The following is a 15919-nucleotide window of genomic DNA, read 5'->3' as shown; positions in this document are numbered from 1 at the left end:
GACAAAAACATCAATTCTACCCACAATTTAAAGCTCTGCTAACTTTTCTGGCTGTTTTACTTTATCGTCTTGATTTAGCTTTTTTCGCTTTTTTTATATTTTTAAATTTTTTTTTAATGTATGTAATGTGTATATATACATGTGTATTATATCCTAATATGTGTAATATATTTCCTTATAAATCGATTGATCTATGGAAGAAATCTGTTTTGTCAAAGTACTAACAGTACAATGTTTACCAAATTATTGTGTATTTTTTTAATTTCCCAATGTGAAAAATAACGCTTTCTTACTGTAAAAGTATGCAATAAAGTAGAAGTTGATAATAGTATTTGCAGAGGTTTTCTTAGTTAAAAAAATGCAACATGTTGAATTCTTTGTTTAATGTATGGTTTTGTTTTTTAATGTGTTTTTGATGTAGTGAACAAAAAAATGATTTTATAAAATAACGCTGTGTGGAAGCAACGTATTCATAACAGGAGATAGGTCAGAACTTTATTTAGACGTTGAATTCTGGGTTGAATTCTTATATTATTGGTTAGAGCAATAATAATTGTTGAAGTGAAAAAAAAAATTGATTAACCTTTTTTCACATTATTATCGGCCAAGGCCTGGGTGTAGTACCGTACTATTATTATGCTTATGGTGAAAAACTTTTTATAGGTCAACAATAACAGTCTCCGTACACAATCGAAACGAAATGCCACACTCGAACTGAGGTCAGCTATCCTCAACAATCCGCGCAATGAATAATGGTGGTCGCGCGTTGTTTTTTTTTTCATTTCTTTACTCCATGCACTGACTCTAAATAGGAAAATGCAAACTAAGTATTTTAAATTGTGTGTATGAAGCTACATTAGCGCCATATTTTAATATAAATACGTCATTGTGTAAAACTGACAATTAATTAATTTCAATGTTTTTTAAATATTTACATTTACAATGTCAATGCATTTAAAAACTTGTTGGAAACGTTGGTGGCGTACTTTAATGGATGATCACGACACGGTTGGGTGGTTCGGTGGGGATGGATGGGACGACGGGTGGTGGACGAGTAATCGGCGCAAGCGGGTAAAAAACGTGCGTATACTGAGATGTACTTGTTTGGGGTTTAGGGCCTATAATTATTTGCGAGTAAAGTGATCACCACGATTCACAATATCAATATTATAAGCTAAAAAAATAGTTAATTGAATACAGGCCTAGCCAGGCTAGAAGGTAAGTTTTTATATCATAATAACCCCACTGTTGGTGGGCAATACTGGGCGACGACGAAGATTACCGTAGGCGGCCCTGGTAGTATATTACACGCTATCGCTAGGCCAGGGCTAGGCCTAGGTTATAGGTCTACTACTGTACTAGTCTAAGCCTAGCCTAGTAGGACCTTGTACGCCTAGAGAGAGTGTACCTACGCCCCTACACCCACACCGGGTGTGTCGAAAGCGAAGACCTCGAAAGCGAAGATCGAAGACCGAAGACCTCGAAAGCGAAGACCCTACGAAATGGTAGTGTGCACAAAATCCGACCAAAATCGATGATAACACCTTGAATTTACAGATTCTAAAAAAATATTTCGATTTTAATCGTTATGTTATCAAAAAACATGACTTTATCTATGAACAAGCTCACGTGTTTTCGCCAATGGAGTTAATATGTGATATAGTTTTACGAACAAACACATCGCGCTATTTGCAAGGCGACGGACACACAAGGAAGGACCTCGAATTGAATGCAATATTAAATGTCACTTTTTCCGATAACTTTGTATTGTAGCACACGTCGCCTACAATTTAAAGCCATAGCCAACTGTATAGAGAAGTATAGAAATAAACTACAGTAAATTAAATAAATTAAAGTAAGTAAATTGTAAGAAGTAAAGGATGGCCATATGCTTATTTAGCCTAATTTTAGAGCCTATAGGCCTATAAAAAGTGTCCGTATCATAGATTTTACACTTGTTTTTAAAAATGTTATACGTAGGCCTACGCGTGAATACAACTTAGAGATCCTTTTTTTTGCATTTAAATATTATTATGTTGATGTATATTTATTATCTATAATATTTGCCTATTGTCTAAATGTATGAATAAATACAATAAGATATTTATTTTCTTTTAGTTATTCTGTATAGTATTTTAAACTTGTACATTTTCCCCGTTGTAGCCAATACTACAGTATTACTGATTTAATTATTCGCCAGTTTAAAAATGTTTTTCTAATGTATTCATAATGGACAAATAATATTATCAGTATCGGTTAGTGTGGTTGGCGAAGCGACAGTACTATGTAAAGAAGAAAAATGTAAAATAAATATTTCATTAACCAACGTATGAACTACTAAACGAAAACATCCTACCGCAACGTATCGTATTGACGCGCGCGCAACATAAGAAAATACTCTTCTATCTATTTTTGCATCCCCTCTTTACGATCGAGAATCATGATGAACGTAAAGCAGTCGGTGTTGAACACGTCGGTTCCCACTTATGATGACACGCAAGTTTGTTCTTAAGGCGCACTTTGCGTCGATCTGGAAACTAATTCCAGCTCTTAAAATATTTCCCGGGCCAAATTTGGCAGAATATATTCAAATTATGATTTGACAAGAAATTAAGTAAAAAGAACGAACGATATAGGCATCAACGTTCTGCAAATTTTGGTTATAAATCGGTCGTTTCCTGCGACATATCATCTGTTTCACGGCTTCCATAATTCCGAATAATTATGCCATTATGTCAACGTTCACAAAGACAAAAGCCATTCAAAACAAAGATTGAAATAAAAAATATTCCCTCCAAAATTACAAGTTGCCGATTTTGTTACGGTTGCAATGTGATTAGTGACGATAGTGTGTTCACGTTTAATTTATTTTTCAATATTAAAACGGGTGTTTATTCATATCGGTATTACGTTTACCGACACTGTCAAAAGATTAGTTTAATGAAGTTCCAGTCCCGCCAACCACAATTTTCCTCATCATCAAATAAAAAACTGACTTTTGTTTTCAAGCATTGCCCGTGGTGAATACAAAAAGAGATACTCTCTATAAATCTTTATTAAGTGATGGTGAATGTTTATCGGGCTTAACCACTCTAACCCCCAACCTTCTATCTCACAGGCTTGTGGTTGAGACGACTATTCAACAGTCTCCCGATTTTCAACAGATTGTCGACGTCCCGCTTCTAAATTTTAATTAAGAAACAGGTTACCGGTTGTTGACCATTTAAATATAGAATTGACACTAATACAAACAAATCTAACAGAATTATACTATTATAACGGGTTAACGACCAAGAAAAATTTTCAGAGTGTGATGTCTATCGTTCGTTCTACAGTATTAGCCTTTTGTCAAATCAGAATTTGAATACAGTATTATTTTTTACTTTGACAATACAAAGATATAAAATAAAGTTCCGTTAGTTCACGGTAAGCTATTGGGACGAACTGTCATTGGCCCGGGAAATATTTTAAGAGCTGAAATTGGTTTTCAGATCGACGCAAAGTGCGCCGTAAGAAAATAACGTTGCGTGTCATCACAAGTGGGAACCGATGTGTTCAACACCATTTCTGCTTTATTACGTTCATCATGATTCTCGATCGTAAGAGGGGATGCAAAATAGATAGAAGATAGATAGATAGATTTGCGCGCGCCAACGATACGTTGCGGCAGAATTTTTTTTGTTTAGTGGTTCATACGTTGGTTAATGAAATATTTATTTTCCAAAAAAGGAAATTAAATATTTCATTAACCAAAAAAAAATTACATTTTTCTTTACATCATCTGTCGCTTCTCCAACCACACTAAATATTCTGATACTGATATAGGCCCTATTATTTGTCTATTGTCAAAGTAAAAAATAATACTGTATTCAAATTCTGATTTCTCATTAGAAAACAGTTTGAAACTGGCGATTAAGTAAAATAGCAATAGTTACAATGGGAAAATGTAAAAGTTTAAATACAATACAGGAAAATGAATATCTTATTGTATTTATTCATATATTTAGATAATAAACAATAGGCAAATATTATAGATAAAAAACACATAGCAACATATTTAAAGGCAAAAAAGATCTCTGTACCTAACATTTAAAAGCAAGTGTAAAATCTATGATATACGGACACTTTTTATAGGCCTATAGGCTCTAAAATAAACCTAAATACCGGGCCTACCGCCATCCTTTACTTCTTACAATTTACTTACTGTAGTTTATTTCTATACTTATAAACAATTGGCTATGATTTTAAATTGTTATCGGAACAAGTGACATTTCATGTGCGAGGTCCTTCTTGTGCGTCCGTCGCCTTGCAAATAGCGCGATGTGTTTGTTCGTAAAACTATATCACATATTAACTCGATTGGCAAAAACACGGGAGCTTGTTCATAGATAAAGTCATGATTTTTTATAATATAACGATTAAAATTGAAATATTTTTTCAGGATCTGTAAATTCAAGGTGTTATCACGATTTTGTATGATTTTGGTGGGATTTTGTGCACACTACCATTTCGTAGGGTCTTCGCTTTCGAAGTCTTCGGTCTTCGATCTTCGCTTTCGAGGTCTTCGCTTTCGACACACCCCACCCACACCTTCATTTCTGGACCAAGCAATTCTGACAGCCAGACAGAGAGTATGCTTCTCTTTAACACTTTGACTGCCAGAGGTTTTTCCAGTTAGAAACTGCCACCGCCAGCGTTTATAGCCCAATTCAATGTTTTTATTAACGCCGTGGTTAGGATTCCGGCACCGGAACTCAACTGCCCAGCGTTAGGGAATCCGACACGCTATTGCGCATGCCCAGAGCGAGGTAATCGGCGACTCTATACCTATCAACAACAGCGATGGATCATTTCATAGCTGCGCCACACGGCGAACTAGCCTAGATGCCTACTAATACGGTATCCACTAATCTAGGCTAGGGCTACCAGTTAGACGTGACCAGTGGGCCTATTTATTTTTTAATTAAATTGTGGTTTCTTCATTCATATATAAACTTCATATCATTATGAATTATATAATTACATGACTAGTTTTATGATTTTTCATAACGCATTATACTGTACATAACAACATGCAATCACACGTTGATTTGTTGACGGCAGCCACCGCGTGGATGTGAAAACTGTTCGGAAAGTCAGGGTCGCAACGCTAAAAACAGGATTAAGATTCTTAGATAGATACTGATACTTATTAATATCATTATAATTATTTTAACGCGTGGCGTAGTCGTATTTTAATTATTAATTCATGTATGGCATAGGCCAAGTTTCATCCATCGCTCTCGCTCGCGCAACGACTATCTAGGCTACAGTAAATCCCTATAACACTCCGACTCTCGGTGGTGTGGTGTGTGTGGCACTCTATAAGTGCAAGCTATAATTCACTTCCCAGAGCTATGAGCATGCGCAATAGCGTGTCGGATTCCCTAACGGTGGGCAGTTGAGTTCCGGTGCCGGAATCCTAACCACGGCGTTTTATTAAAGCTGATTGAAACTATGTATGTGATCTGATTTACATGTAATTTAGACTAAAATAATCATAAAGATTTTAGCTTTCAAATCGCTATATGTAAATCGTAATAGTAAAATGAAAGTAACTCACTTTTTGAGTTTTTCGTAGTTTCGCGCAAGAAAGTCGAGATATTCGCGATTTTGTGCAAGACATCACAATATGAAAATATCGCCCGGGGAGATAAACAAACAACGAAAAAGTTACTTACACGGCACCGGTAGGCCTATAAAAACAAGTTATCACTATCGAAAAATGTATTACATTTCATAAATCATAAATCTTACATCAATGTTTCGCCAAAATCCACATAGTAAAGACACCAGGCCTAGTTAACTAGGCCTAAAGTTGGTCCGGAACCGTTTTACGACTAGGCCTAGGCTATAGCCTAGTACTACTAGCCTAGCTAGTAAACTGATGATAATATTTATACCATTTCTAAACAAGTTTGTTGCGTGAAACTCGGCCACTTACAGTGAAACACCAAAACAATTAGGATATACATACAATAATAAAATTAAAGACTTCATATTGAAAATTCATCCATTATTTTTTATTCAGATAACAAACAAACATGCCAATCCACATAAACCTTTGTAATGCTTCGGCGGCATAGCTAGCGCGCGACCGATACACAATGCGCCAAACCATCGCTGTACGCGCTACTGTGATGCGCGGTGTATGTTATTTCGACAGGTACCATTTTGACAATCGTTCGTAACCAGATTAGTTGCTTTCAAAAAGTAAATTATTCACGGTCCAGACCGAATATAGTGTCCATATTTATAGTATATACCAATAATTAACCTATCTACCGGATTTCGTAAAAAAATGCGAAATACGAAGATCTTCGTGTTTGGCAGTCAAGCGTTGTGTTTCCAAAAACGAAGATCTTCGTGTTTGGCAGTCAAAGTGTTAAATTAATGTAGCATTAATGAATACAGTACACAACGGATAGAAAAACCCATGCTTAACTGTAAAGTTATGTTATCGAATATGCCATTTAAATGTTGTATTTTTAAATCAATTAACACTTTGACTGCCAAAGCATACACAACGCGCCAAACCATCGCTCTACACGCTACAGTGATGCGCGGTGTATGTTGATGTTTCGACAGGTACCGTTTTGACAGTCGTTCGTAACCAGATTAGTTACTTTCAAATAGTAAAATATTTACAGTCCAGACCGAATATAGTGTCCATTGATAACACCAATAATTAACCTACAGTATCTACCGGATTTCGAAAAAAAAACACGGAGATCTCCGTGTTTGGCAGGCAAGCGTTGGGTTTCCAAACACGAAGATCTCCGTGTTTGGCAGTCAAAGTGTTAGGATAAAAGTATGAATTATAAGTCTAAATAATATGTTTGTTAAATTGCCTTCGTTGTATTTCATAGATTTCACTTCAGTGGTGTGTGGTGTACAATGGTGTTTATGACTAATGTATAATGAAAAGCACCGTATATGGAATGTCAAGGTGCATAAGTCATGTGGCATGTGCAATGTCAGGTGGTGTGGACAGTGCTGTTGCTGCATTGATCCTTAAAAGTCAAGGTAAAATATGAACCTATTTCAATATACCCTGTGGCTAGGGATACTGTACCGTATCTTTTGCTCTGGTACAGTATTGAGAAAATCGGGCCTCTAGCCTTCGAAGCCTAACAATTCCCTCTAGGCAATGGTGAGAAAATATGATGATGAAATCCATACAGTCCCCAGTCTAATGTTCGAACATTCAACTGGCAAAACCTATTTGGTTTACAGTACATCTATAATTATATAGCGCCCTCTATTTAATACATTTAGTTTTCAAAAGTAGGGATACAAGAAATAATGTCAAAAATGTATTGCCCAATAAAAAATTAATTTTTAAAACATCACTGTTAAATATGGCCAATTTTTTTTTAATGTTGTTTACTTTATTAAACAAAAATTGGATCAAAAATTAAAAATATTTACTGATAACTGTAATTTAAATTTCATTCCCAATGGGTTTCTTTTTCTTATAAATTTAACTGTTTATTTTGTCATTGTCATCATTATCATTTTTTTAGGCAAAAGTAATAACTTGATTTAATAAAAAATAGCTTATTTAATGTTCTTGCAGTCAAATCCTGTCAGAGTTCAAATCCTGTCAGAGTTCAAATCCTATCAGAAGTCAAATCATGATTTTTTTTCACGACATTGAATTTCCATATCCAAAGACTTTCAAAACAAAATTAACAAGAGTTTGTGAAAGGACGACATTAATGTGACTGTCACTCTAAGTTTACACTATCAAACTACTACTAGTTTGACAAAAAAAAGTGTGATGTACCCAAATATGGTAGTGATGACATCGAGTCCTTGTATGGCACATTACATTTTGTTTTCACATAAAGTTTGATAGTGTAGACAGAGATAGGAATCCTTTGCTGTACAGGCTGTGTTCCTAAAGAAAGAAGTATGTAGTATTCAGGGAATAATTTCGCCAGTGTAGCATAGCAAAAAGCTATACAAAACAACCTTATTGCTACAGTACACATTTGTACAATTGTGTAGCAAAAAATACAATACAAAACTATGTTTCTCGAATCAAAAATCAGTTTCATTAGCAATATTGCTAAACAAAATTTTGAAATTATTATGCAACTTTTTTTGTACAAAGGATATAAAGTGACTGGAGTGTTTATGAAAAATTGGGATGTCGTAGATGAACACGGTGAATGTGTGGCAGACAACGACGCAAAAGATGCAGAATATGTTTGTGACAAACTTGGAATTCCGTTTCAACAAGTTAATTTTGTAAAAGAATATTGGCACAATGTATTCAGGTTTGTTGATATTAATTTAATAATAACTAATTTTAAATAATTACTGTATCTTTTTATAATCACAGAATTTGATTGGTCAAATTATTTGCGTTGCGTCCTAGTGGGTACTAAGAATCAGGCCCGTATTATTAACCCACCTAGAGGACTATCCTTTAGGAAACCCCATGGTATCATTAATACCCCCATCTGCTTCTTGCTCAAGTATGCTGACCTACCTGAAAAAATATGTAATGCCACAAGTGAGTCTAACGTATGTTTTGGGTCTAAGTGAGGAGTTTAGTTTTAATAATAGGCTGAGGCTAAAAATGGTTTATGAGCTTTATGTCTTGTTCCCACTAGAGACGAAACGCAAAGACATAGATGCAACGCAAGGGAGTTGATCAATGGTTTAAATCCATCCGTTGCGTTACGTCATTTTGTTGCCTCTCTAGTGGTATCAAAGCATAAGATAATCTTCCCTACAGTACATTATTTCCATTTGTCTTCAGCTACCTGATAAATGAATACCAGACTGGATATACACCAAACCCAGACATTCTATGCAATAAACATATCAAATTTGATCATTTTCTGCACCACGCTCTTCACACAATTGGTGCTGATACCTTAGCAACTGGTCACTATGCCAGAATACAAGAAGATGATTCTACAAAAGAGAGAAGTAAGTATTTGCTATCAATTAATAATGTTATCATATCCTAAATCATTTTGGTTAAATCTTTAGTTAATTGTGTGTCATATCTTCCCTTATTTTTCTCCCCAAAAAATAAAACTCTGCCAACATTGTATTTTGTAACCTATCATAATCTTACTTTTAAGCTCTGTTTACACTATCATTTACAGTGAAATGAATTGAACGGTTTCGGCTAACAACAAATAAATAGAACTTAAACTACATGGTGAAACTATCCCCAGCCGAACACCATCCCGGTATTTCTAGAACTGGTTTTGGGGTTGGTAAAAAACTAAACCTCGTCGGACAGCATTCCGGTATTTCAAGGGAAAAATGTGATGTTCCCAAATATGGTAGTGATATGATGTCATTGTGTCCATATACTGGCACATCATATTTTTTTGACACATAATGTTTGATATTGTGTAGAAAGAGCTTTAGTGTAACTTTTCCATAAAAAAAGAAAAATCCTGGAAAGGTATGTGGTTGGGGCTGTGGCGAAGCGATTTTTGGTAATTTACACCCTAGATGGCCGGAAATGGTACTCTCGCACATAACATTTATGTTGAATGACACCTCTAGTTTGGCCGGAAATAACACTTATAGCGCGCTAGCAAACAGCAAAACAATCGTAGCCTACAGAAACATTTTTTTGCGTTCATTACGAACGTCAGGGGGAAGTCCTCAATGAAAAAAAATAGGCATAAGCCTACTCATCAGTAGGACTAACTCCAGTTTGTCGGAAACGAAACTTTATAGCGCACTAGCAAACAGTAAAACCATTGTAGCATACTTTTTCCGCCAGTAAACATACGCGATAAAAAATTGTTTTTGCGTTCAATACGAACGTCAAGGGGAATTCCCCGATGAAATAAAACTAGGCCTACTCATCAGTAGGACAACTCTGCAGTTGGCCGGAAGGGACACTTTATAGCGCGCTAGCAAACATCACCACTATCGTAGCCTACTTTTTCCGCCGGTAAACATACGCGATAAGAAAAATTTTTTTGCGTTCATTACGAACGTCAAGGGGAATTCCCCGATGAAATATAAAATGCCTACTCATCAGTAGGACTGGCCGGAAAGGACATTTCATAGCGCGCTAGCAAACAACCCGATCGGTGCCTACTTTTCCGCAGGTAAACATACGCGATAAATGAAAAAATATGCCTACTCATCAGTAGGCAACTGTATTTGGCCGGAAACGACACTTCATAGCGCGTTAGCAAACATTAAAACGATCGTAGCCTACTTTTTTTTCCGCCGGCGGGTAAACATATGCGATAAAAAAACATTTTTTTTGGCGTTCAATTAACATTGGGTGCAAGTCCCGATGAAATAAAACTAGGCCTACTCATTAGTAAGACACCTCTAGTTGCCCGGAGATAAGACTTCATAGCGCACTAGCAAATAGCAAAACAATTGTAGCCTTCTTGACTGTATTATACGATCAAAGCAGCTAGCATTGAATTGCGCCTAGAAAATCAATCACGCCTTTGTCATTTGATGATGGGCGTATGTTACCGACGAAAGAGTAAATCCCACCGATAGAGTCGATTAATCCAGTGTGATATTGAAAATAATAATATCATTGATATTTATTTTTAATACACATAACATTTTTACAAGAAAAACAATACAATCAATCATTTACTTTATTTACAATATACAAGTTACCACATTTTAGACAGCCAATACAGTACTAGAGATCGAAAGAGAGACATGGCAGTAACAAAACACGTGTTTACATCTCTCGGCGGCGGCCGGTGAAAGCGAGTCTCAGTTGTTTAACACTTTGTTACGCAGTCTTTTGTTTCTTTGGCTTATCGTCTAGTGGACGTGTCGCGTATGCATAGGCTCTTTATGCATGCCGCGCCTCAGCTCCAGAGAAAGTACCTGCCTGTTAATCTATTTTTAGATTGGTTGTGGTTGATATTTTTAAGCGTCACGGATAAGGTTTTAAGCGTCACGGCCGACCGTAAAGCGTCACGGTAGAGAACCCAAGCGTCACGGTACCGTGACGCTTCAAAGGCCTGGGGAGAACACTGTACTTGCACTGTAAAGAAACAGCAAGGAGTTGGAGTAACTAAATCTCCTTGAAACAGACCAGTCAGATATATGCCTTATTAATAGACCAATATACTGCAAACTTGTTTCAAGACTTACTTTCCAAGGTTTTTTTTACCTAATTTTAGTAATGACATGGTTTGTTACACCAAAATGATTTATTGTTTGGCCACACATTATGTCACCTATCCAACTGGGGACCTCTAACAATTTAAAGGATTTACATGCAACTTCATTACCACAATTTATGTTTTTCAGGAGTAAAGTTAATGAAGCCAGTGGATACTTGGAAAGATCAGACCTTCTTTTTGTCGCAAGTCAGACAGGAAGCTCTGCAAAAGGTTATATTTCCAATTGGCGACTTGACAAAAAATGTCGTCAAAGACATTGCACTCCAAGCTGGCTTGGAGAAAATTGTTAAAAAGAAGGAGGTTAGTTTATATCGATCACGCAGTTTTTATTCAACTTTATTCCATTCCTTCCGCTTGTGTAGTAGGTCTTTTGGTTTCTGCTGTCTCAGCAATAGAGGGTAGCATACAACTATTTTTTTCACCCAACAATAGAGGGCAGCATTAACAAAATTAATACAATTGATTCAATAAAGCTGGGATTGTTTTCAATCAATGTCGTCAATCTTTCAACAATGATGTAACCACATGTGGTGGCCTTTGCTTTTCACTACAATAGAAACCCTATTATGGCGAAACCTTTGTAACCCAACCAAATTTTCCCCACAATGCTAGGTTATGCCATATATTGCCGCTTCTTCCTTTCATGGGAAGTTCCCTTAATAATAGTGGTGACCCAAAGGAGTACTGTACTATCCTATATGCAATCATGTCTATATACGTAAAAAAGTATGGTTATAAAGTATGTTTATAAATTATATTGTGATACTGAGCATTTTTCAGTGCATCCCAAATTTATTATTTATACTTACATTTTTATTTCATATGTATTTATTTAAGAGCATGGGAATATGTTTTATAGGTCAGCGAAATTTTCACCAATTTATTCAAGAGGTAAGACATTCATAATTTGTTCTTTTAAAATAATTATACTATTGAATGTCTGACACTTCATGACAGACAATTCTTGTACGGTATCATGTCTAAAGTGACAAAAAAAAGACAATCAAAAGACCAACAATTAATTATTTCCACCTAATACCCTTTTTACATATTTATAGATTAAAACTTTTAACATGTTGTAACATACATTGATCTCCAGACTTATCACCTTTTTTTTTATTATACACACATTCGCCAACCTTTTGAAATCCTGGGATAAGTATTTTAAAAAAGCAAACAAAAAAGGTCGCACTCCAATAATTGAAATTTGAAAATGTGTACTGTGATTGGTCAGTTATATCAAAGGACTAAGCACACATGAGCAGTACAAACTCGGGAAATCTTGGGGGAAAAAGAACAGGCCTCAACAAGATACGGAGGCTGTTTGTTGTCGCCAGACACGATACCAAAAGTCTATCGGTTGTTCATGTCCCCTCTGTTTTCTAAATGTTTTATCTACCCTGAAGATACCATAATTACTGCAGTATATTGTGTTTTCGTAATATTTTTATGTAAATATTCCTGTTAATTGATTATTTTTATGTTTATTGACAGTATGTGGAGCCAGCACCGGGAAAGTTTATTTCAATTGAAGACGGTGAAGTTATTGGGCACCACAACGGTAAGCCTTTTACTAAATAATATGAACCATATTTGCTGGGCCAGCGTGGTGTAATAGAACCACGGACAAGCACTACTATAGAGATTACAAGGTCAGATGCCGAGGTCATTACGTCATACGTTCATCGGCATGTCAACATAAATATCCACTTAATCTAAATGTTCATATATCTGTCGACGAGAACAGTTGACTATAAACCATGTGGACGTGACCGCAGTGTGCACATTCACTCAATTTAAAAGTTCCTAATATATTAATGACAACAGCCCTTAATTTTCTCAACAATCAAGCATCATGATATACTTATTTGTACACTTTATTGTTTTCTAAATGGTACTTTGATTACATCTTGTATCTTCTTGTCTGCTTCCTTGGCAATATGTAAAAATGTTTTAGTAAAAATTCACAAACTTTACAGCATTCATTTCTCTTCAGTTTGCAAAAGTAATCTTAAAAAGAAACTCATCTCAAAAAGAAGTCCATCTCAAAAGAAGCCCATCTCAAAAAGAAGCCCATCTCGAATGGAATCCCCCCCAAGAGTCCTAAAAAATAAGAAGTTTTGTCTCGGGTCACATTCTATGGTCACCGTACAGATAGGCTACTACATCAGTACTTCTATGAATGGATGACTAGTTGGTGACAAGAACGCTAGTTGGTCATACCCAGTACCGTTTTGATTTACAATCTTTCAGGAAACCACCTCACAATATTATTTTTATTTTGGCAGGATGTTTTCTTTACACACTGGGACAGAATGCCCGCATACCTGCAAAGAATAATAAATGGTTTGTAGTAGAAAAAGAAACTTCAACAAGAACTATTTATGTTGTAAGTTTTATTAATTTTGAGAAATCGCTAAATTGATTCTTGTTGTGTTGTCTTGTTCCATCATCCTGTCTCAATTATTATTATTTATTCTTTATACTGGGTAGATTCTTCAGTCCGGAAAATCCAATCGAACGCACATATCTATTGGCGCATAGCCGCGTGAAAACGAAACATTGATGTTCGATTTGCTGGACCGGAACCGTGCCGGAACAGGTGTGAAAGACCCTTAAGACTGTTCTCCTAGAGGGCCCAGTGCATGCTTAACCTACTCGTCTCAAAAGATGTACTAGGTTCTTTAAAATGCACATGAGCAAGGTGTGTACACTGGTCCTACGGTTTATAGTCCTTATCTGAGAAGACTCATTCTACCACTAGAACCATGGAGCGACTGAGCCTTGAACCCCTTCCGATGTTATGGCTACGTATACGGCTCCACTGTCTTAACCGCTCGGCCACTCGCTCAATTTCGAGTCTTAAAGTCATAAGGCGAAATATAGTTAACAAATAAGGTTATGAAGTCCGATCAGATCACTGGACCTACGGTTTATAGTCCTCCACCTCGAAACCCATATTGATTTTGTTGGCTCTTTAGGTACAATAAACGCCCCTGTCCTAACCGCTTGGTCACTTGAATCTCATTTTTAATCGCACTATAATTTATCGTTTAGGCACCATCAACAAATCATCCGTCACTGTTCGCTGAATCTGTTGTCACTGAACCTGTTCATTGGATAAGTTCAATGCCCTCAACGTTGCAGCTTAATAAAACATTTGAGTGCCAATTCCGTTTCCAACATGCAGACGTCCCAGGTAATTTATATACCATTGTAAAGGAATTGTTGAGGTTATCTAAGTGTATGTTCACACATACAGTGCAAGACTGGCGTGACTTACACACACTGTATGAAAATGCCATGGTGTTCACACAGTGTTATATTATGCATTGTCCCCCAAAAACATGAGCAATTAAGATTAATTAAATCAGACTTTGAATATGTTATTTTGTAGTTCGAATACAGTTAACCACTTCCGTAAAAAAAAATTGTAAAAAAATGTTTTCACTTATAAAATGGTTAAATTCAACCAAAAACCCATTGGCGACAGCCAATTTGACCATTTTTTGCTTTAAATACAGTTTTTTTAGGTAAATACATTTTTTCCGATCCTATTTTTGGTCAAAGTGGTTAACTGTTATGTTACATTAAAATGGCATATTAAACAATAAAATTGTTATGAATTAATACCACTTGATTTCCAATTCCTTAGTTTGTTTCCTTCCCAAAATTCACTCTGCTTTTGGCCGTTATATACTTTTAAACCAAAGTTTACCCTTACCGTTTCAGGTGGCTTAAATTATGTCACACGTTTGTAATTATTGTACACACAAACATCTTCTAAAATGGAGGAAAGAATTTACTTTTTGTGTTAATCTAAGTTAGAAAATATTTTTTTAGTTGATTGTACACTGACGTTGAATAGTGATAACAGTTTGCTAATTTCATTGAAAAAGCCTCTGAGAGCACTAACACCGGGCCAGGTAAGAATTTAATTATTATAGTTACAGTTAGGCCTATGTCTCAAATGAAATACTGTAAAACCTCGAAAAGAAGCCCATGGGCTTCTTCTTTTTTTAGTATTTTTGAGTGGGCTCTTTTTAAGATGACCTTCCTTTTGAGTGGGCTCTTTTCAAGATGGCCTTCTTTTTGAGTGGGATTTTTTCAAGATGGCCTTTTTGAGATGGGCTTCTTTTCAAGATGGCCGCCTTTTTGAGATGGGCTTCTTTTCAAGATGGCCGCCTTTTTGAGATGAGCTTCTTTCAAGGTTTTACGGTAGTTTCAGGGTAAGGTATAACATTTCTAGTGTTTATTAAAATACAACATTGTTATACCGCATATATTTTTTGTCAGTGGTAAAGTATAGCGTCGTGAAATAAGCCTCTCTTTAATAGTTGTTCTACAGGACTTTTTAAATTAAATTTTAAGGGATTTTACTGATTATTAATGACTTGCAATTGAAAGGGAATTGTTTTTAATTGAAATAGTATTTTCCTGTGTAAAATTGACTGTTCTTTCAATCTATATACTTTTTTCTAAAGTTCTGTCTACACTATCAAAAAGTGTGATATGCCCAAATATGGTAGTGATATGCCCAAATATGGTAGTGATATGCCCAAATATGGTAGTGATATGCCCAAATATGGTAGTGATGTGCCCAAATATGGTAGTGATGTGCCCAAATATGGTAGTGATGTGCCCAAATATGGTAGTGATGTGCCCAAATATGGTAGTGATGTGCCCAAATATGGTAGTGATGTGCCCAAATATGGTAGTGATGT

The 15919-nt window shown here is 35.9% G+C and overlaps 1 protein-coding gene and 1 long non-coding RNA gene across 4 annotated transcripts in view; one reads left to right on the top strand and one right to left on the bottom strand.

Annotated features, from left to right (window-relative positions):
- Positions 1–1028: 1028 nt before the first annotated feature.
- Positions 1029–15919, top strand: part of LOC140058438 (mitochondrial tRNA-specific 2-thiouridylase 1-like) — an 18236-nt gene continuing 3345 nt past the window's right edge. For 2 of the 3 annotated variants that reach the window (XM_072104046.1, XM_072104044.1), the window contains exons 1-10: positions 1029–1218; positions 6909–7065; positions 8159–8324; positions 8813–8985; positions 11323–11495; positions 12033–12086; positions 12690–12756; positions 13484–13584; positions 14253–14394; positions 15039–15121. In XM_072104046.1, coding sequence (XP_071960147.1) covers positions 6960–7065; positions 8159–8324; positions 8813–8985; positions 11323–11495; positions 12033–12086; positions 12690–12756; positions 13484–13584; positions 14253–14394; positions 15039–15121 — 1065 coding nt within the window. In that variant the 5' untranslated portion in view covers positions 1029–1218; positions 6909–6959. The remainder of the gene's footprint in view (positions 1219–6908; positions 7066–8158; positions 8325–8812; positions 8986–11322; positions 11496–12032; positions 12087–12689; positions 12757–13483; positions 13585–14252; positions 14395–15038; positions 15122–15919) is intronic. The other variant, XM_072104045.1, reaches the window with a different exon arrangement.
- The window catches only part of LOC140058440 (uncharacterized), a 13538-nt gene continuing 10841 nt past the window's right edge, over positions 13223–15919 (bottom strand). The window contains exon 3 of the long non-coding RNA XR_011847009.1: positions 13223–13522. This is a non-coding gene — a long non-coding RNA (uncharacterized lncRNA). The remainder of the gene's footprint in view (positions 13523–15919) is intronic.

The sequence above is a fragment of the Antedon mediterranea genome, chromosome 9, assembly GCF_964355755.1.
Source record: "Antedon mediterranea chromosome 9, ecAntMedi1.1, whole genome shotgun sequence".
Classification (NCBI taxonomy): domain Eukaryota; kingdom Metazoa; phylum Echinodermata; class Crinoidea; order Comatulida; family Antedonidae; genus Antedon; species Antedon mediterranea.
The sequence above is the reverse complement of the archived record's forward strand: the minus strand, read 5'-3'. Positions and strand labels throughout refer to the sequence as shown.